This window comes from Apodemus sylvaticus, chromosome 11 (genome assembly GCF_947179515.1).
Source record: "Apodemus sylvaticus chromosome 11, mApoSyl1.1, whole genome shotgun sequence".
Lineage (NCBI taxonomy): Eukaryota > Metazoa > Chordata > Mammalia > Rodentia > Muridae > Apodemus > Apodemus sylvaticus.
This window is the reverse complement of record NC_067482.1, coordinates 37962271-37982856: the sequence shown is the minus strand read 5'-3', so window position 1 is coordinate 37982856 and position 20586 is coordinate 37962271. Positions and strand designations below refer to the sequence as shown.

The following is a 20586-nucleotide window of genomic DNA, read 5'->3' as shown; positions in this document are numbered from 1 at the left end:
CTCCTCTCATTGATGTCTGAAATGGTCATCTTCTGTTACATATGTGGATGGAGCCAGGGGACGGACCCTCTGTGTGTACTCTTTCGTGGGTGGTTTAGTCCCTGGGAGCTCTGGGGGTACTGGCTGGTACATATTATTGTTCCTCTTGCGGAGCTGCAAACCTCTTCAGATCCTTGGGTCCTCTCTCTAGCTGCTCCATTGAGGACCCTATTCTCATTCTATTGGTTGGCTGTGAGCTGGGTGTTTGGATCCACTTTCCAATGAGGATCAAAGTCTCCACACTTCATGGTCTTCATTCATCTTGAGCTTCATGTGGTCTGTGAGTTGTATCTTGGGTATTCTGGAAGCTTTTGGGCTAATATCCACTTATCAGCGGTTGCATACCGTGTGTGTTTTTTTGTGATTGGGTTTCCTGTTCTGCCACTCCTGGTCCCTGCCTCATTTCTCATTTCTTCATGATAAAAACATGTAAAACCCTTTCTTCTACATTTTGTTTTTAGAAACACAGTAAATATATTTTTATTTATTGACTTAGATTCTTTATTGATTGGTTAAAATTATCACGATTATAAAATTTATTTATATATACACAATTTATGTTGGAAGACATTTAAAACTACCAGTTCAAGAAGTAATTAGTGTGTATCTAGTTGTTATTAGCTGCTACTGAAAACTTCATATATGTGAATTTCCTATACAGCTCAAGTCAATAGAGACGATTTAATTTCGTTCTGAGGCTTGATTCAGTAACTATGCTGTAAATATCCCTTTCCCAGTCTTAATTCCTGAGGAGTCCCTAAAATCCAAAAGGGCCTCAGATCACAAAGCCCAGGCTGTCCTGTGTGGGTTCTGGGATATCTAAAGTCATATGTGGTAACCTTACACATTTCTATGAACGCCACTACTGGCGAAGACTGTATCCACTTAGAAGCCTTCATCACCTCCACCCATAGGAAGGTTTTTTCCTAGAGTGTTCATGTTATCAAATCCTAACATTGGTTATTCAGACAGAGAGAGCTCAGGATTGCTTGTTCAGTTTAAATTGTATGCTTATAAAATTTTCTTCTAAAAATAATAATCTAGTATTTATAATCTGTATTAGAAGCTCTAAAAGACTTCCCATGCATGATCTCATTGAATAATTATAACAAGTACATATTAACTCATTTTATAGGTAGAGACACCAATATGTTGTGATTTCTTTTTTTTTCTTTTTCTTTTATTCGATATACTTTTTATTTACATTTCAAATGATTTCCCCCTTTCTAGACCCCCACTCCCCGAAAGTATGTTATGATTTCTTATCAAGTGTTAAGTAATAACAAACACTGAGGTTGGTATCTCCTGCTTTAAGTTATTTCTATATTACATTGTGATTGACAGATTATATGTAAATAGCCACTTCCTACAGTTGGTGGCGTTAAGTTTATAGCATTACCCGAGTTAGTGAATAATGACTGCTATCCTCAGGGAGATTCACAGTTTACTTCCTGTTGGCCTGTAGTCACAATATGGTGCCAACTCATCAACACATGACATCGTGTCTTTCTCTCTCATGATAACTTAGTTAATATTAATTGTGAATTTATTCACACTAAATGTGTGGGCAGCCTCGCTCTAGGTCCTGCCTGAAAATAGTACTCAACACAATAATTTCTCAGTACTGTACATCATGGCCGTTCAGTGTTTAGAAACACTAGCAACAGTGTAATTAGGAGCCATTTCTAATAACCAACAAATCAGCAACGAAAAGGAGAAAAAGAAATGCCACCAATCAGAATCTTAGGATTCAGGAGGCAGAGTGAGTTCTAGGACAGCCAGGGCTACATAGAGAAATTCTATCTCTAATAATAATAATAATAATAATAATAATAATAATAATAGTATATCAATTTGTTCAGCTTCTGCTGGAGGGCATATATCACATGACCTGGATATCACTTTTCCTGGCAGTATGGTACCTGAACTCACAAATCTAGAATTCATGGTCAAATCTGTATGTGTGCATATATGTGCATGAATATACATGTGTGTGCATTTATGTGTGTGTGTGTGTGTACATATGTATATGTGTGTGTGCATACTGCTAAAAATAAACATCTATGTTTACTTATAAAGCTACAAGGGATTCATAGCTATGAAATGAAGACTTTCTATCTAGACTGTAAAGTCTACTATATAATGCCAATGCTACAAGAAGTTTTATATTAATATATCATGTTCCACTATAAACATCACCTCATATGGAATTTCAAAAACTATTGCACATTCTGATCTCTAAATTATTCCATATTAATTTCACCAAACTCAAAAGCATTAGTATAACCAGTTTTCCTATTGTCATTTGGGTCTGTAATAAGCTTATGTAACTTTTCCTTCATGGCTTTAGAAGTACGTGGGATCAGATTTGTTCTAAGGCTAAGGTAGTTGGGTGGCTCTGTTTTATAGTTTGATTTGGACCTTGTCTCTTTTGAGGCACAGTAACAAACTCCGTGAGCTGAGTGCTGCATAGAAGGTAAGAAGTTTATGTAGCCTGCAGTTTGAAACTCACAAGCATGGTGCCAGCTATAGCTCCTGGTGGGTGTCCCGTGGTGGAGAGCATTCCATGGGGTTGTGCGTGCAGACGGCGAGTGGTGCAAAGCTCATTGGGAGGAGAGGAAGCACAAGGGTAAGGAGGGGCCAGGTAGCTTCTTTCTCTGTCTGTTCCTGGAACTAGTCTATTTCTAGTAGACTAACTCGTTATGAAAGACCAGCACCCGTTCCCTCACAAGGATGGTCACCCCCACAGGACTATCCACAGGGCTCCACCTCTTAAAGGCCCCAGTGCTGCACAAACTCACTCGTGATTATATATAATATGATCATTAAGTCTGCTGCATCGTGCTTTTGTATCTGTCTGTACTTTTTTTTTTTGTTCATTGTATTTTATCGTGGGTTACGAAATGCTTGGTAAATCAGCAATCAGCACCTACAAGTTAAAAAAAAATCACTCATGGATGTTCTTATATTAATAAACTATTTCAAGATGAGTTGAAACCTCCCCGTTCTAGATCTGAGATCTAGACTTAGTGACCATTCAACACAGTACTTTCTGAGTAAGTTTATTGTTAGTCATAACAATTCTTGAGTAGAACCCACTCAGCAGATTGATGTTGAGTACCCGTGTGTGTGTGTGTGTGTGTGTGTGTGTGTGTGTGTGTGTGTGTGTGTGTGAGAGGGTGTGGGATTATGCATATGTGAGGACAGAATCTAGAGTGCCCCCAGAATCCAGAAGAACGTATTGGATCCCACTGAAACCTGAGTTGCAGGTGTTTGTGAGTTTCTAGAACAGTGGTTCTTCCTCTTCCTAAGGCTGTGAGCCTTTAATGCAGTTCCTCATATTGTTGTGGTCCCAACCATAGATTACTTTTACTGCCTCTTTATAACTGTAATGTTGCTACTTTAATGATTTGTAATGTAAAATGTCTGTTTTCTGATAGTCTTAAGCGGCCCCTGTGAAAGGTCCTTAGATCCGCAGGGGGCCATGACTCACAGGTTAGGAAAGGCTGCTCTAGAGAGTGCTGGGAGCTGAACTCTGATCCACTGCTAGGGCAGGAAATGCTCTGTGCTGATGAGTGTCTCTAGCCAGGGAGTGCCTTTTTTTTCTTTCTTTCTTCACTACCTCAGATTGAAAAGTGAGTTAGGGAACTGAGGGTGTGGCTCATTTATGGAGTACAAGTTTAACGTTTGTTAGGCCAGAGGTGCAGTCTCTGGAATAGCAACCACCAGACCCAAATAGATTAGAAGGGATAACTACCATTGTCTCTGATGGAGTGCAGATGCATATGAAGCTGATATGATAAATACCACTAAGACCATCCCAACCTCACAAGCTCTGTGAGGACTGGTGTTCGAAGCCCAGAATATTTTCTCATACACTTCCTCAGCAAATGCTTCTGAGAGGATTAAAATATCAAGTAAAAAGAAGATGCAAACGTTTGTCCCTGCCTTAAATGTCTGAATATCTCAGTTGGTCCCTGAAGTGGAGTTAGGATGGAGGCAATGTGCGCCTTTTACAGATGAGGGAGGTGATGTATTTGCTTAATGTCAAACAGCCAGTAGGTGGTGGCTCGAGACTTGAGGACTCTCAAAATCCACTTCTGTGGAAAAGATGCAGCTGATATGATGGAATTTTGCATCCCATGTAGACATCTTAGCTGTAAATATTGTGTCTGCAGTGCTTCCTTCTTACCTGGCCTCAAGTGCACAAGAGCCCACGAGAGAGCTGCAAAATTGAAAAGATATGAAGTGGGCTCTTTGGCAGTAGCCTATGGCTCACTACCCAAGGCAGCCATGAACCAGCGATTGCTAAAGAAGGAGAATGAAAAGTTGAGCCAGCTCTCCAGTGGTGCCCTGAGGTTAACTGTCTCTTCCTCTTTGTTCAAGGATGCCTGTGGGATGCTGATGAGTGCAATTTTGGAAGAGCTTCAGAAGAGAACTCAAGTGTCTCCGGAGCTGACATCACCAAGAAAGAACTTTCCTCAGCCTCCTGACCCTCAGTGCCCAGGACGTGCAGGGCTTGTTATCACTGGGAAGACCCTGGAGTTTGCCCTGCAGGAGAGTCTACAAAGGCAGTTCCTTGAGCTGACTGCATGGTGCCAAGCTGTGATCTGCTGCCGAGCCACCCCACTTCAAAAAAGTGAGGTGGTGAAATTGGTTCGAAACCATCTCCATGTGATGACCCTGGCCATTGGTGAGTGGAGGTAGGAGGGTGAGGACCCTGCCCTGTGTTCTCCTTTGTATGTCCCTAGGGGCTGATCCTTTGCCTGTCCTTCCTTCTGTATATAATATACGGAATCTGTCTTTCCAGCTGTTGGTCCATCCTTCTATCTATCTATCTATCTATCTATCTATCTATCTATCTATCTATCTATCCATCCATCCATCCATCCATCCATCCATCCATCCATCCATCTATCTATCTATCTATCTATCTATCTATCTACTTATCTATCTACTTATCTATCTATCTATCTATCTATCTATCTATCTATCTATCTATCTATCTATCTATCTACTTATCTATCTGTCTGTCTATCTATCTATCTACTTATCTATCTACTTATCTATCTATCTATCTATCTACTTATCTATCTATCTACTTATATCTATCTATCTATCTATCCATCTATCTATCTATCTATCTATCTATCTACTTATCTATCTACTTATCTATCTATCTACTTATCTATCTATCTACTTATCTATCTATCTACTTATCTATCTACTTATATCTATCTATCCATCTATCTATCTATCTATCTATCTATCTATCTATCTACTTATCTATCTACTTATCTATCTACTTATCTATCTATCTATCTATCTACTTATCTATCTATCTACTTATCTATCTACTTATCTATCTATCTATCTATCTCCTTATAATTCTATATTTTCTTTCCGAGCTGCACTTTCCTTCCTCTCCTGCCTTTCTGATCTCCACTGTGAGTCTGATGTTAGGGGTGGAGCACAGGGATCAATATGATCATATCCTGTTGCTTATATCTCAGACCCCAAATCAACTTAGTTACCTAGAGTTAGATATTGAACCATGGAGCCGAAAACCTCAGGCGTTCTACCCTCAGGAAAGCTAAACTTAGTTATACAAAAGCATTTATCCTTTCAATGCATATATTTGAATGACATTTCTTTACCAGGCTTCTCCTTATTTCCCCCAGGCAATAGCTATAAAACAATAATATCTGTAACTGATACCTTTCTTATAGCGCATAGAGCTAGCACAAATGAATGAGGAACTAAATGTAAATGTGGAAAATATCAGTTAACAAATGCCATTGGAAAAACTAGGGAAAAGATTTGCCATTTTAGATTCAGTTCTCCAAGCAGTAGCAGCTGCTTCCGCCTTTTAAGCTTGCTATGCTTGATCAAAATACTCCTCATAAGACTGAGCCACTGGATAAAGTCTAAATTAGGCTTTGTTCAAGACTTCTTTTGTCAATGCAATTAATCTGAATCTTTTCACTTTAGCCCCAGGCAGACTTTTCAGACAAAGGCAAAAAGCAGCCATGTTCTTCACCAAAATATCAGAAGAACAGTGTCTAGGCAACATACTAGCATTCTTCTCCTTTGAAAACTCTTGAGCCAGGGCCTTACAGTTCAAATCATGCTCAGTACCAATGTCTTCTATATTCTTACTAAGATGGCCTATTGTGCACCACTAAAAGCATGCCTCCATTTTGGAGATCAAAAGTCCCCAAATCCACATTCTTCTAAACAAAACTATGATCTGGCCTATCATGGCAGTACCCCAGTACCAAGTACCAACTTCTGTCTGTCTTAGTCAGGGTTTTATTGCTGTAAACAGACACCAAGATATAAGACCAAGGCAACTCTTATAAAGGACATTTAATTGGGACTGGCTTACAGGTTCAGAGGCTCAGTCCATTATCATACAGGTGAGAGCAGGGCAAGAGCTGAGAGTTCTACATCTCTATCCAATGGCAGATGGGAGAAGACTGGCTCCCATGTGGTTAGGAGGAGAGTCTAAAAGCCCACCGCCACAGTGACACACTTCCTCCAATAAGGCCACACTTCCCAATAGTGCTAGTCCCTAGGTCAAGTATATTTAAACTATCACAGGGTCCATATGCCTGTAGTCAAATCTGTAGGACCATTGTCTTATTACTAATTTGTTTGGGATGTCCCAGCCCATGTGGATTGTGCCGCCCTGGGAAAGTAGTCCTAGTGTGTATAAGAAAGCAGGCCAAGCAAGCTAGGAATAGGAAGCCAGATAGCCACACTCCTCCATGGCTTCTGCATCAGTTCCTGTCTCCAGGTTCTTGCCTGGAATTCCTGTCAACTTTCGTAGATCATAAATTAGGATTCATGATGTGGAATAAGCCCTTTCCTCTTCAAGTGGCTCTTTTTCTTATGGTGTTTGATCACAGCAATAGACTCTTAAGATACACAACATGAAGGACTTGAAGACAGTATTGAGCTTGGAATTTTCCCTGATGGCAGTGAAATGCGACATTTAATTCTGCTTAACTGGTTTCCAGGTAACTCTGGAACATGTGATAAAGCCATAGGGCCAGCTCGTTCCCTTGAATAGCCACTGGGTTTCCAGTTGGAATAGTTACTCCTCCAATCTGTCTCCTGTTTTCTTCTGCCTTGTGAAGGTGATGGTGCCAATGATGTTAGCATGATACAGGTGGCCGACATTGGGATTGGTGTCTCAGGACAAGAAGGCATGCAGGTGAGTACACACCCAAGTGCCATGACCATCATCGGCCTAGGGAGGACAAACTTCTGCATGATAAAGTTGTAGTGGGACAACGAAGCTATGGTGTGGGGAGCGAAGGAGGCTAGACCATCAGCCAGTCCATCATTGGTCACGTGTGACTATTATGTGGTTCTAGCTTGTCTCTGCTGTGTTCATGATGTCTCTTTTTTTAAAAGCTCATGGATGTTACAGGATTTCACTTTGTAGGCATATGATGGCTTTGTTCAATTCTCACTGGAAAAAACATCTACCATTTGACTACATGACATGAAAAATGTAGAGGACTGGGGTGGGGAAGGGAAAGGAAAGGAGGCATGAGAGAATGAGGATGAGATGATGTGACTGTGTGTGTGTGTGTGTGTGTGTGTGTGTGTGTGTGTGTGTGTGTTATGTACGTACGTATGTACCTGTGTGTCTTAGTCAGGGTTTCTATTCCTACACAAGCATCATGACCAAGAAGCAAGTTGGGGAGGAAAGGGTTTATTCAGCTTACACGTCCACGTTGCTGTTTATCACCAAATTAAGTCAGTACTGGAACTCAAACAGGAAGCAGGAGCTGATGCAGAGGCCATGGAGGGATGTTTCTTACTGGCTTGCTTCCCCCTGGCTTGCACAGCCTGCTCTCTTATAGAACCCAAGAGCACCAGCCCAGGGATGGCACCTCCCACAAGGGGCCCTCCCCTCTTGATCACTAATTGAGAAAATGCCCCACAGCTGGATCTCATGGTGGCACTGCCCCAACTGAAACTCCTTTCTCTGTGATAACTCCAGCCTGTGTCAAGTTGACACACAAAACCAGCCAGTACAGTGTGTATGTGTAATCTCTCTTTCTGGATCTGCTTGGAAGGTAAGTTGACTGATTTGGGTTTGCTGCTGGTCAGGCTGTACTTGCTAGGTTGTGTGTGTTCTAGCATGTTCTTGTGCCCAGTATAGCCTTCCCTTCCTGTCACCTCTGCAGGCTGTGATGGCCAGTGACTTTGCCATTTCTCAGTTCAGACATCTCAGCAGGCTGCTTCTTGTGCACGGGCACTGGTGTTACACGCGGCTCTCCAACATGATTCTCTATTTTTTCTACAAGAATGTGGTATGTACCTGCTGAGAATTTGCCCCCTGCCTCTCCAATCCAACCTTCTACTGCTGGTTGCCTCAGGGATGAAGAGGAATACTGTGATGCTAACTTGCTGTGTTCTTTAGTATCTGGAGAAGAGTCAGGCGCTATTCTAAATATCTCCAGAGATAATCTGGGGATGTGTATGTTTGAACTAGTGACCACAAATTGCTAGGCCTGTCCGTCTGCTGGCACACTCTGCTCCCTGTGCATTTACATTCCATTAAGTCCTGACGGGTTCATTTAAAATCCAATTTTTGACCCTCTACAAAAAGATGGTGACAAGCAGGATTACAAAATGTCCCAAGCTGTCAGGAGAAAATGAAAAGGTTTGCTTCTGTGGTACTTGGGGAGGCAAATAAGTAAAGAAATGGGTAAATAAATAAGTCCACTGCTCCAAAATAATAGCTCTTGTAATATATCAAAGAGGGCAAGAGAGGAAAACCCAACTGAAAGGATTTTCTTTCTTTTTTTTGTATAGTTTATTTTTTTATTATATATTTTTATTTTCTATATTCTTTGTTTACATTCCAAATGCTTTCCCAGTTACCCCCTCCCCATATGTCCCATAAACCTTCTTCTTTCCACCCTGGGGAAGACCCCTGAGGACATGGGCACAGGGGAAAAGTTCCTGAACAGAACACCAATAGCTTATGCTCTAAGATCAAGAATTGACAAATGGGACCTCATAAAATTACAAAGTTTCTGTAAAGCAAAGGACACTGTCAAAAGGACAAAATGGCAAGCAACAAATTGGGAAAAGATTTTCACCAACCCTACATCTGATAGAGGGCTAATATCCAATATATACAAAGAACTCAAGAAGTTAGACCCCAGGGAACCAAATAACCCTATTTAAAAAAATGGGGTACAGATCTAAACAAAGAATTTTCACCTGAAGAAATTCGGATGGCCGAGAAGCCCCTTAAGAAATGCTCAACATCATTAGTCATTAGGGAAATGCAAATCAAAACAATCCTGAGATTTCACCTCAGAACCAGTCAGAATGGCTAAGGTTCAAAACTCAGGAGACAGCAGGTGTTGGCGAGGATGTGGAGAAAGAGGAACACTCCTCCACTGCTGGTGGGGTTGTAAGATGGTACAACCACTTAGGATTTTCTACCCAGCTCATCAAAGTCTATTTATGCTTGGTAGATATTTTGTGATCATGGTATAATTATTGCTTGAAATAATCGGAAATTGCTTAGAAATCCTAAGCAATTTCTTAGGTGTCTGATCTTTAGTGTTCCATTTAAATCACATATACCTACCTATATTCCTTTTTTCCTTCCTCCCTCTCTTCCTTCCTTCTTTTTCTTTAATTATTTTTTTTTCAGGCAGTGTCTGGCTGTAGAGCCTTAGATGCCCTGAATTCACTATGTAGTCCAGGCACACCTCGAACTTACAGTAATCCTCCTGCTTTAGTATCTTGAGTGCTAGGCTATAGCAACACACTGGGCTTCAGTTTTCTTTCTCACACATTCATGTTGGCTCATTGATTCCTCGAGGTGGACAATGTGACTACATTATGGTCTTTAGACTACATTTACTCTTGGTTTTTGAAAGCAGATCTTTTGCTGTGCTCTTTGAAGATATGATGCAGCGGGGAAAGACCAGCCTCTAGGGTAGCCACTTGCCCCATGCTTCTTCCAAAGAGACCATCCAATATTAACACAAGAATCCCATGCATTGGGACCCTCAGTTTCAAGATAACTGAATGTTGCCCATTCTGTTGATGCCTTTCCTCGTGGCTGCTAAGAAATAACTGGGCAGGACTGTGGGGGAAACCACATGTGTAGTGTGTCTTTCTCAGCCAAGCATTCACCTTTGTTCTCTTCATCTAGAGTGAAAATATCTGCAACTCCTCTACTTACATGGCAAATAAGTGGCTGGGTAGCTTTATGCAAATGTCTTGTTCTCTTGGCATCTCAGTGACTTAGATTATTTGGCATGCAATGGCAAAGTACCACGATAGTAACAATGGAAATCTGCAGTCTAGGAGCCAGAAGTCTGAAACCAGAGAGTGGGTGTGGTTGGGCTTTGGTAATGGGCCTTTCTGGCTACATACTCTGGAGGTAGTGGAAAGCCACCAGAGGTCCATTTTATAGAAACACTAATTCCATCCACACAGGCTGTACCATGATGATCTAATAAGTTTAGCATCTGGCCTCAGCTCCTCCTTAGTGGAGGCTAAGATTTGCATGTATATATTTTGAGGAATCAGAAATACTTTATTTAGTTCATCACCTGTGAAACAGGAGCAACAGTAATTCCCAAGTTGTTATGAAGACTAAATGAGCTCTTTGTAAACCGTTTAGAATTGTGCTAGCACCACATAGTATGTGTATGTGTATAATTTAATAAGATATCCATTAGACACAAAACAAAAATAAGGAACCACATGACAAGCTGTACTCCTCCATCTGTGGTTGTGGACAAAGCTTCGGAAGGCTGAAGGTATAGGGCTCAGCAGGGAAGCATGCAGGATACCTGTTCAGATGCGTACAGATCTCTCTAAGATCTCACCGTCTTTCTTTGTGTCCCCAGGCCTATGTGAATCTCCTTTTCTGGTACCAGTTCTTTTGTGGGTTTTCAGGAACATCTATGACTGACTATTGGGTTCTGATCTTCTTCAACCTCCTCTTCACATCCGTCCCCCCCATCATTTATGGAGTTTTGGAGAAAGATGTTTCGGCAGAGACCCTCTTGCAGCTGCCAGAGCTTTACCGGAGTGGTCAGCGATCAGAGGTAAGTGTTTCAGCAGCACCGAATCAGCAGATGTAACGCATGGTGAAAGCTGGCATGTTTCCGGTCTGCCAGATCTGGATACTATAAGATAGTCAGGAGTATTTAACATGCCTGGCTGCTTTCGATGCTCTATACCCGTGGTTCTCAACCTTCTTAGCTCTGTGTTCCTTTAATACATACAGTTCTTTATCTTGTAGTGACCACCCCCCAACTATAACACCATTTTGTTGCTACTTCATAACTGTAATCTTGTTACTGTTGTGAATTGTAATCTAAATATCTGTTATAGTGATATCAGCTATGTGACCCCAAAAGAAGCTGTGGTACTTAGGTTGAGAACCACTGCTCTGTGCATATGGCACATGTTAAGTCAGTGGCCTGTGGTATCAACATAACTCTTTAAAACTTCTTATGTACTTATAAGAAGAAATTCAGAGTTTGCAACCTTGTTAATGCCGGCTGACTTTTGTTAAACCCCACTGCCCAACCTGTTATGCTCCCCAGGAAACCTTTTTCTGCCTCATTTATCTTCACACAGACACCTTTTGAGATAGAATCTAGTACTTTTCCCACTCCAAAATGAGGATCTGCTCCTCAGATGTAGTCAGTAATTTCTCCCAAACCCGCAGAGTTAATGGATAATAGAGCCAGGATGTGAAACCAACTCTTACAGGTTCGAGAGTTAAATTCTTCAGAGTCCAGTGCCACACAAGACAGAAGTGATCAGAGTGGCTCCTGCTGGGGGTCTTCCCAGCATCTACAGGGTTTCTAGGACTGAGAGTCACCGATGGTAATATTTACCTTTCTTAAACTCTTGGCTATCCTAAAGCCAAACAATGCTGGTTTGTGGTAATTAACTCTTGCTGTGTAGCAGTAGGAGATGAAGTAAAGGATTTATTGCTAGCATTACCTTCTCTGGCCAGGCAGCTAGAAACTCTCCACTGGCCAGGCTGGTTAACTCCATTTGAACCAGAGAAGAAAAGGAAAGGAAAGATGTCACTCACACAGACACATACACAACAGGGTGAAGCAGAAAATGGTTATACCACTACATTTGGGTGGACAGACGGACAGATGGATGGATGGATGGATGGATGGATGGATGGATGGATGGAAGGATGGATGGATGGATGGATGGATGGATGGATGGATGGATGGATGGCACAGAGCAACCCCCCCCCCCAAGCCAAACCATCATCTTTATTTCTTTTCTCTGGCTTTTTTATAGACAATTTTTTTAATTGCCTCAGAGATAAAATGTTACATAAAATGGGAATTTGCAGAAGGATGTTGATATTAACTTCAAAGCAGTGTTTCATTCTATAAGCTTCAAATAATTCTATAAGTTCAAAACAACAGTTTCTCATGGCATTGTCTTAATCATAGTGCATACCTATGGTTTCATCCTTGAACCTGAATGCTTTTCCTTGAACACAAATTTGTCTAACCCTATACCTCTCTTTAGTGTAATTATAAATGCTCATTGTATTTCTTATTATGCAGCCTTTACTTACTATTATGAAGAGTGGGCACATTCTATTCTAGATTCCAACTGTATTACATCTTTCTGCCACAACAATGAAAGCCATCTCTTAAAACTTTCTTCCTAAGATCAAATCAGGAATTCTGTAAATCTTTAATTCATCTAAACAACGTTAATTCATGAAAGTTCATCTTTCTGTTAATCTGCAGGAAATCTGCTCAGTAGGATGAGCTAATGCCGAGGGATTATTATATTAATTTAATAATGGCAGGAAAGGCATATCAGCTGCAAGAAGCAATCCTGAGATGAACTCTCTTTGGGACTTTGCCTCAGATCTCACCATCATAGACCATGCAAAAATGGTGGGCCACTTCCAGGAAGGCCACCTGCTAGCCTTAGCCTAGCCTGTTGACTCCTGACAGACTCAGATTTCCAGTCCACTGATCTCTCAGTCCTCGCCACTCAGCACTGGCTCCTCTTCTGCTTTTTTGCATTTGCTGCTCCCTTATCATCTCTCCCCTGAAGGATTATGGATAGTAGGCAGGGTAGCCTATCGTCTAGGATGGCTGTCTAAATAATCTAGTTTATGGTTCATCTTTCTCAAGGCCAATGTGGTTGTAACAAGAAATTTACATGATGGAAGACATTGTTCTAAGTGCTGGATGTAATTTAATCTCCCAAATATCCCTCAAGGGAAGGGCTGCCTCTACTTTGTATGTGTCGAAAGTCAAGCATGAGGTGTTGGCTTATTAAGTAACTTATTCTTGATGCTGAGCTAGTGAGTGTTATAGTTGGAACTGGTCTCTAGGCCCAGGCAGTGTGCCTTTGTGTTGTGCTGCAGAGCTCTGATGTTCCATTTAGTTCTTTGGTTTCCCACTGTGGTATTTAGCCAGGAATGTAAGATGTTATTATATGAGCATTGTGAAGATGCCAACAGAGGGGAGCAAGGAGCCTTAGACACCTATGTATGGGCAAAATTGAACATCCCCAAGTGTTCACGCATTCCACTATTGAGACCGAGGATTGCCAGAGTGCTCACATTTGTAATGGACAAGGAAAGAAGGAAGGGTGGGAATAAAGAAAAAAAAAAAGAAGAGAAAGCAAAAGAAACAGAGGAGAAGAAATGCCTTGGGCTAACCTAATGAAAAAGAAAAATACACAAACGCACACAGCTACATACTCCAGGGCAATGGGGCAGCATATTTTCCTCTAAGCAATTATGAATGTCTAGCTTTGAAGCTTTGGTACAGAGCTTGTCACGAACCTTCTCTGGTATTTATCACCAAGGCTAGAATAGCCTTCTTGCCGCCCAGTTCTGGGGCTTGTGTCATTCCCAGGGACAGAGCTGAAACAGATGGGTAGGGTTGGCCAGGTCATCTATGGAAGCACTGGGTAGAGCACAGTAAGATTAGACCTCAGAAATCTGGGTGCTGGTCCCCAAGGGCTGCCTTGAAGCCACTGCCACAGATCAGCATGGGTTGGGAATTATGGACCTTTTTGCAAGAGTTAGCTTTCTGATTCTCTGGTGTGTGAGCTTGTCAAGTTCTTTACCCTGTTCATGCTTCAGTTGGTTTACTATCTGGAAATGGTGTAGAATTAATGAAGATAACATATACACCATTTCCAGGCACATTAAAAACTCGGTATTTTCATTTTGAACAATTGGGCATAAACATAAATTTGATGAAAGAGGTTTTAAACGATACTTTTATTTTCTCAAACTTTATTTTGACTTGAACATCGTTTCTGACAGTGTCCACAGCTGACAGGAACAACCAGCAGAGAGCAGCCCCACATTCAGCTGGCAGGAGGACGAGGCCTGCATAAGCCGTTAGCTAGTAGCACACAATGCCCTGAAACTGAACAACGAACTTCCCTAGAGCCATCCAGTCTGCCTTTAGCCCAGGTGCTGGACTGTGTGGTTGGGGCCACTGAACCCTGTTCTGCACCCCAGGCCCCAGCTAAGTCCCATGTCCCCTGGGAACGGAAGCTTTCAGTGGCACATGTAACAAGAGTGACTTAAAAACCCCTTTGTATATATAGGCTGACTAATTCATTCTTGGTTTTGCTAGAATTGAGCTCATTGCATCCGGTCTTTGAATCCTGTGATCATTTCTTTGTGCACAGTGTCCTGTTCAGCTCTCCCGTTTGATAAAATGCAATCTAGCGGGCAGCGTCCCTGCACAGAAAACACAAGGAAAAGGCGGTTTCATTGAATTTCTCTTCCAGGGTCTGTCCTTTCTTTGAACATAGCCTCCAGAGAAGTTTTATGTTATGTGAGGTCTTGTCCTGGCTTTCTAAAGCACCCTTCAGACTCTCTCTCCCCCAAAGGATACAAACGTGGAAGGATTACCATCCCGGAAGCAGTCACTCTTTCCCATCAGCTCACCATCCAGGTGGTCTTCTGTCCACTCATTGTCCACTATTTCCCTATAGACCATGTACCGTGTTTTTATTATCCATTAGTCAGGTGATGGATATCTAGGTTGGGCCTATTTCCTAGGTATTTTGACCACATCAGCAATGAACATGGACTTCTAAGGATTTTCCAAGCAGGATGTAAAGTCCTTTGGGTTTACCCAGAAGTGCTAAAGCTGGATCAGATACTTGTTCTAATTCTGGTTTCTTGAGAAACCTCCAGATTGATTTCCAGAGTGGCTGCATGAATCCAACCAAGAGTGTGTAAGGATGCCCCGCTCCCCACATCTATACTATACCGCCATTTGTTGCCGTTTGTATTCCTCATCATGGCCATTCTGACTGGAATAGATCATAATTTGGTTTTAATCTGCACTTCCCTGATAGCCAAAGGGTGTTGAATGTTCGTTCTTTAATTATTTGCCAGTCATTTTCTTTCTTATTCCAAGAATCTTCTGCTTAGTTCTATAGCTCTTTTTATTTTATTTTATTTTAATTTTTCTTATTATTATAACCAAATACTTGTCATAACCTATTATGTGAGGAAAGATTTATTTTACCTTACAGGGTTTTTTATTGTTATTGTTGTTTAATTTGTTTTGTTTGTGGCTGGTCATGTTAGAAGGGACAGGAGGAGAGAGGATGGAAGGTGGTAGACAGAGCTAGTCAAAGACTCAGCACTTGGGCAGACAGAGCTAGAGCTGAGCTGACCTACTTTTGCCCATCAGGTCTTACTCTTAGATTCCCAAACCTCTCAACAGTACCTGCAGCTGGAACCAAGCTTGGAAGACCTAAGATGATTGGAGGGCATTTTATACTCACATTATAACATGAGAGACTGTGTTGAGGGTACAGAGGGGCGCGTAGAGGGTGGCTGAGATAGCCATCTAGTTGATCATAGACAGAGCCGATGGTAATGGGGGGAACAGTATATGCAAAGACCAGTGATGGGTTTGGATACATTTTATTTAGAATAATGGTTTCTGATCAATAGGCATGGAAAGTTACTACGACTAGCTATCCCTGCTTCCGGCATTTCATAGATCCACAAGGACTTAGGGATATAACTCAGGGGCAGAGTGCATGTTTAACATGTGTGGCCTGCAGTTTACTCAGTCCCAAGCAGAAGCAACACACACATGTGCACATATGCATACACAAATGCACAAGTACAGACATTGATCATGATAAAGTACATCTAATTTTATTTTATTTTATTTATTTACTTTTGTTTGTTTTTTTGTTTGTTTGAGACAAGGTTTCTCTGTGTAGCCCTGGCTGTCCTGGAACTCACTCTGTGGACCAGGCTGGCCTCGAACTCAGAAATCCACCTGTCTCTGCCTCCCAAGTGCTGGGATTAAAAGCGTGTGCCATCACCGCACGGCTTAATTTTATTTTTAAATTAAAATGTAATTACATTATTTTCTCCTTCCTTTTCTTCCTTCTAACTGCTCTCATCTCACCCTGTCCCCTCTCAAAATCATGACCTCTTTTTCTTCAGTTGTTATTGTTACATTTATATGTATATATAAAGGCACACACACACACATGTACACGCATGTATTAATACATCTTACCCAATGCACAATGGCTAAGAGCTACAAAACAGCTGACACACTGGAAAAGACTGGAGGAAAAGGAAACCTTCAGTCATTGTTTATGGGACTGTAAACTGGTCCAGCCACTCTTCAAATGGATCAGAATTCCTTTATGGTTATTACACTTCCAGCCATTCCAGTACAACAGTGAACATGTCTTTGCTCGCCACGTTCATTCTCCTACCATGCAACATGAAACAGAGATCAAGGGAATAGATTATTACTTTGCTCTGACCCTTGTTAATTTTTACTTCTTTTCGGTTTGTGTTTTGTCTCTAGGAATATTTGCCCCTCACCTTCTGGATCACCTTGTTGGATGCCTTTTATCAAAGCCTGGTCTGCTTCTTTGTGCCTTACTTTGTAAGTCATTGTTTGCTCGGTGTGTTTGCCATTAATGAACCAACGATGCTTCTATGTTCTTTGCTTCCTGTCTCTGGTTGACTCTCAGTTGCTTGACTTCTCACCCCTCACAATATGCTAGCTCATGTATTTAATTAAGTACCTAGGTGAGTTAGTTCTCTTAGGTCTCTTGTTAACACTAAAATGTCTACTGACTTTTTTCAGTGGCTTAAATAAAATTTAAAATGTGGCCATATAAATAAATTAGCCAAAACTTAATATAAGAAATATAAGAGCTTCTATTAGGAGGCTAATTCTATCAGCCTTTCACACAGAATATTAAATTTAAATACAGAATAGAAATCATTTCTTACTGGTTAGGAGGTAACAGAAGTAGGCAAAGAGTGTGAAAAAAATTATTTTAAATGTGTATGCTGGCGCTGAGCACAACAGACATGGTTGCAGGTGCCTGTCTGCACCGTATTCCAGAAAGGAATATGTGTGACCACAAAATAGGTTAGTAGATCACAGCATTGAGAGTGAAAACTGATGATGCTCACTCACTAGGCTGTCAATTTCTCTGCCCTGTTCAAATTCTATTATTTGAATTAGTCTCCCTTGAATATATAGCTATATTACTCTTCAAGTACCTAGTTTTTTATCCAAGCAATTGGAAGTGGGAACCATTCTGAAATGGGAACTGAGAAAGCAGGGAATTGTATCATTTGAGGACTAGCATAAGAACTTAAAGATGCATGGGTAGGGGAGGAGGGTGTTTACCTAGATGTATAAGCTTAAGGTGGTTTTACCTGCTGCTTCAATGGTGTATTAGGTGGAATGCATTCGATATGTTTGTGTGCCTTTAGGAGCTAAAACTATGAACAGATGCTTCCAGAATTATGATTCAGAATGAAGAGGAATTCCACCTAAAAGTTCACAACGTACATAGACAGCCTATCTGGGAGAGTCAGTCTCTTTTCTGAAAATGGTCCTTTTTCCTAAGTAACCAGTTAGTACAACTATTGCAGAGAATACTCAAGCCACATTTGCGCCATAGCTAAAACGGTGTTACACTAACAAGGGTGTGCAGTTCCTCACACTCACCCCCTGTTCTTTCCTTGTAGACTTACCAGGGCTCTGACATTGACATCTTTACCTTTGGGAATCCCCTGAACACAGCAGCTCTGTTCATCATTCTCCTCCACCTGGTGATTGAAAGCAAGAGTTTGGTGAGTGCGTTCCTTATGCTTGGGGGTATGTCTTCTGTTAGCAGTGGACCTGCTGAGTCCTCAGAAGAGCAACGATACTGTAGGAAAAGGGTCTTTCAGGGAAAAACTCAGGGTCACCAGGTGCCATGATGGGGAGTCTAAGAAAAGGGAAAGATACCCGTGTCTTTGTTTCAGTCACTGGTAGGTACTTCAGAGCAGTGTGAGTCAGATGACAATAAAGCACCATCTTTGCTCAATAGACTTTGAGATCAAGCTGATGGCTTTGGACTGAAGTCAAGGACATCCTGTGCCATGACCCCATTCTGCTGTCTTCATTAAATGAGGACTTTATGCCCTTGAGATAATATAGAATATTTTTAATTTCTTTGGGCAAAGATTTTTCTTACTACACTTCAGATGAACTTGAAAACCCTAAAACAGCTCATCAGAACTCATGCAGTGAGACTCTAGATCCGTGCCTAGCTTCATTTCCTTATTCAAGTGATGGTACAATGTCATTCCTCTTCCAGCTTCTCAGATGCTTTGAGTTCATTGTCAACATCGAAACCTCTCTACTTGCCATATCTATTAGTTGAGATACTTTTAGATTTTCCTCTCTCTATTTGCCATATCTATTTATTAGTGGAGATACTTTTAGATTTTTCTTGTGTCTTTGGTAGGGTTACAATGCTGTGAAGAGACACCATGACCAAAGCAACTCATAAAGGAAATCATTTAATTGGGGCTTGATTACAGTTTCAGAAGTTCAGTCCATTGTCATCATGTTAGGAAGCATGGCAGCATGCAGACAGACATGGCACTGAAGAAGGAGCTGGGAGTTCTATATCTTGGTCTGCAGGCAGAAGGAGGAGACTGTGTGCCACATTGAGTGTAGCTTGAGTATAGGAGACCTCAAAGCCTGCTGACATAGTGACACAATTCCTCCAATAAGGCAACACCTATTCCAAAGGCCACACCTCTTAGCAGTGTTATTCCATATGGCTAAACATTCAAGCACACGAAACTTTGGGGGCCATACCTATCCAAACCACCAGACCTTGCATTTATGACTCTTACCAACTTCAAAAATGCTTTAGATCATTGTGTATCACAGTACACACTCTTTTCCCCTTCAACTTTTCCTGACTCATCATCAGCTCATCTTACTCTCTTGCTTTTATTCATAAGCTTAAAAATATTTTATATTGTTCATTTAATGATAGGATTATCTGATTCATGTTCATCTTCCTCATCAAATTACAACCTCTGTGAGGTCAGGGCTTAGGGCAGTTTTGTTCACCATGTAAACCTGTGTCAGCAAAGACTGACTCAGAGTGAGTCCTCAAAAAACCCATGTGAGTGAGGGGACAGATTCCTGCTCATTTGGGGAGTGTGTTTACCATCAGGATAAATAAATGGATTTCAAACAGGAATTCACTGAGTGAGGTTATGGTTTAAAATATAAAATGCCTTATTATCAATTTTTTAACAAGTTATAAATTAGGAATTGATATATTTTTGGCATCCTTTGCTTTTCTTGTGCAGAATGACCCATAACAATCTGATAAACCCAAAAAGCAGTAAAATGCTAATACACAAATACCAGGTTGACTGATGGAAATCTGAAATCTGTAACATTTGGTCTCCTTTGAACATTTGTTTAACTTTTGAACAATTGTGTTTAACTTCTAAACAATTGTCAAGGATACTTTCAGTCCTGCCAAAAGATATACCAAAGCTTCGTGTGTTCCAGAGGAACTGACATGTCATGTATACCAGTTGGGGTTCACTCATTCAAAGCAACAACAGTCCATTCTGGATAGTCTAAGCAAGTAGAGCTGTTCTGAAAATTATGTTGAGGAACCATAGTTCAACAAACACGAAATTCCCGGGAGCCAGCAGAGGGCCAGGGAGTAGAAACTAGTGGGTATGCTTGTCCAGATCCACACTGGTCTGACCCAACGGCAAGCATTTTCTTCTGATCTTGCCTCACTGTCACCGAGTCCCAGTTTCAGGGGATGGAGTCCTGTTTCCATGGCTTCAGTCACACACTTTAGCATGAGAAGAATGTGTTACCAGCACTATACTCAGTGTTGAGTGTTCTCTGCAAGAAGGAGAAAGAAAGCTAAAAATGCAGAAGTGTCTCTGTGGAAGTTCCATCTTGGAGAGGTGTTTCTCCTGACAGAGAATCTTTGACCAGAGGTTATGGACTCTGCAGTACCTTTTCCAGAAGAGTCAGACATTTTGAGCTTGTGAATCACATGTCTTCAAACTCTTGCTCGCTGATTTGTGGCTGCCTCCCACTTCTTGGGCAGTTTTACCCAGTGTTCTGTACATTCACTTCATTATGTCAACTCATTTACAACTGTGGGCTGTGATGTCATCGCCTCATGTGCGAA

General features: G+C 41.3%; 1 protein-coding gene across 2 annotated transcripts in view; it reads left to right on the top strand.

Annotated features, from left to right (window-relative positions):
• Atp10d (ATPase phospholipid transporting 10D (putative)) overlaps window positions 1-20586 on the top strand; it is a 95403-nt gene that overhangs the window by 70826 nt on the left and 3991 nt on the right. The window contains exons 16-21 of one of the 2 annotated variants that reach the window (XM_052197988.1): window positions 4426-4732; window positions 7182-7258; window positions 8244-8369; window positions 10941-11141; window positions 16920-17000; window positions 18104-18208. In XM_052197988.1, the coding sequence (XP_052053948.1) occupies window positions 4426-4732; window positions 7182-7258; window positions 8244-8369; window positions 10941-11141; window positions 16920-17000; window positions 18104-18208 (897 nt within the window). The remainder of the gene's footprint in view (window positions 1-4425; window positions 4733-7181; window positions 7259-8243; window positions 8370-10940; window positions 11142-16919; window positions 17001-18103; window positions 18209-20586) is intronic. The other variant, XM_052197990.1, reaches the window with a different exon arrangement.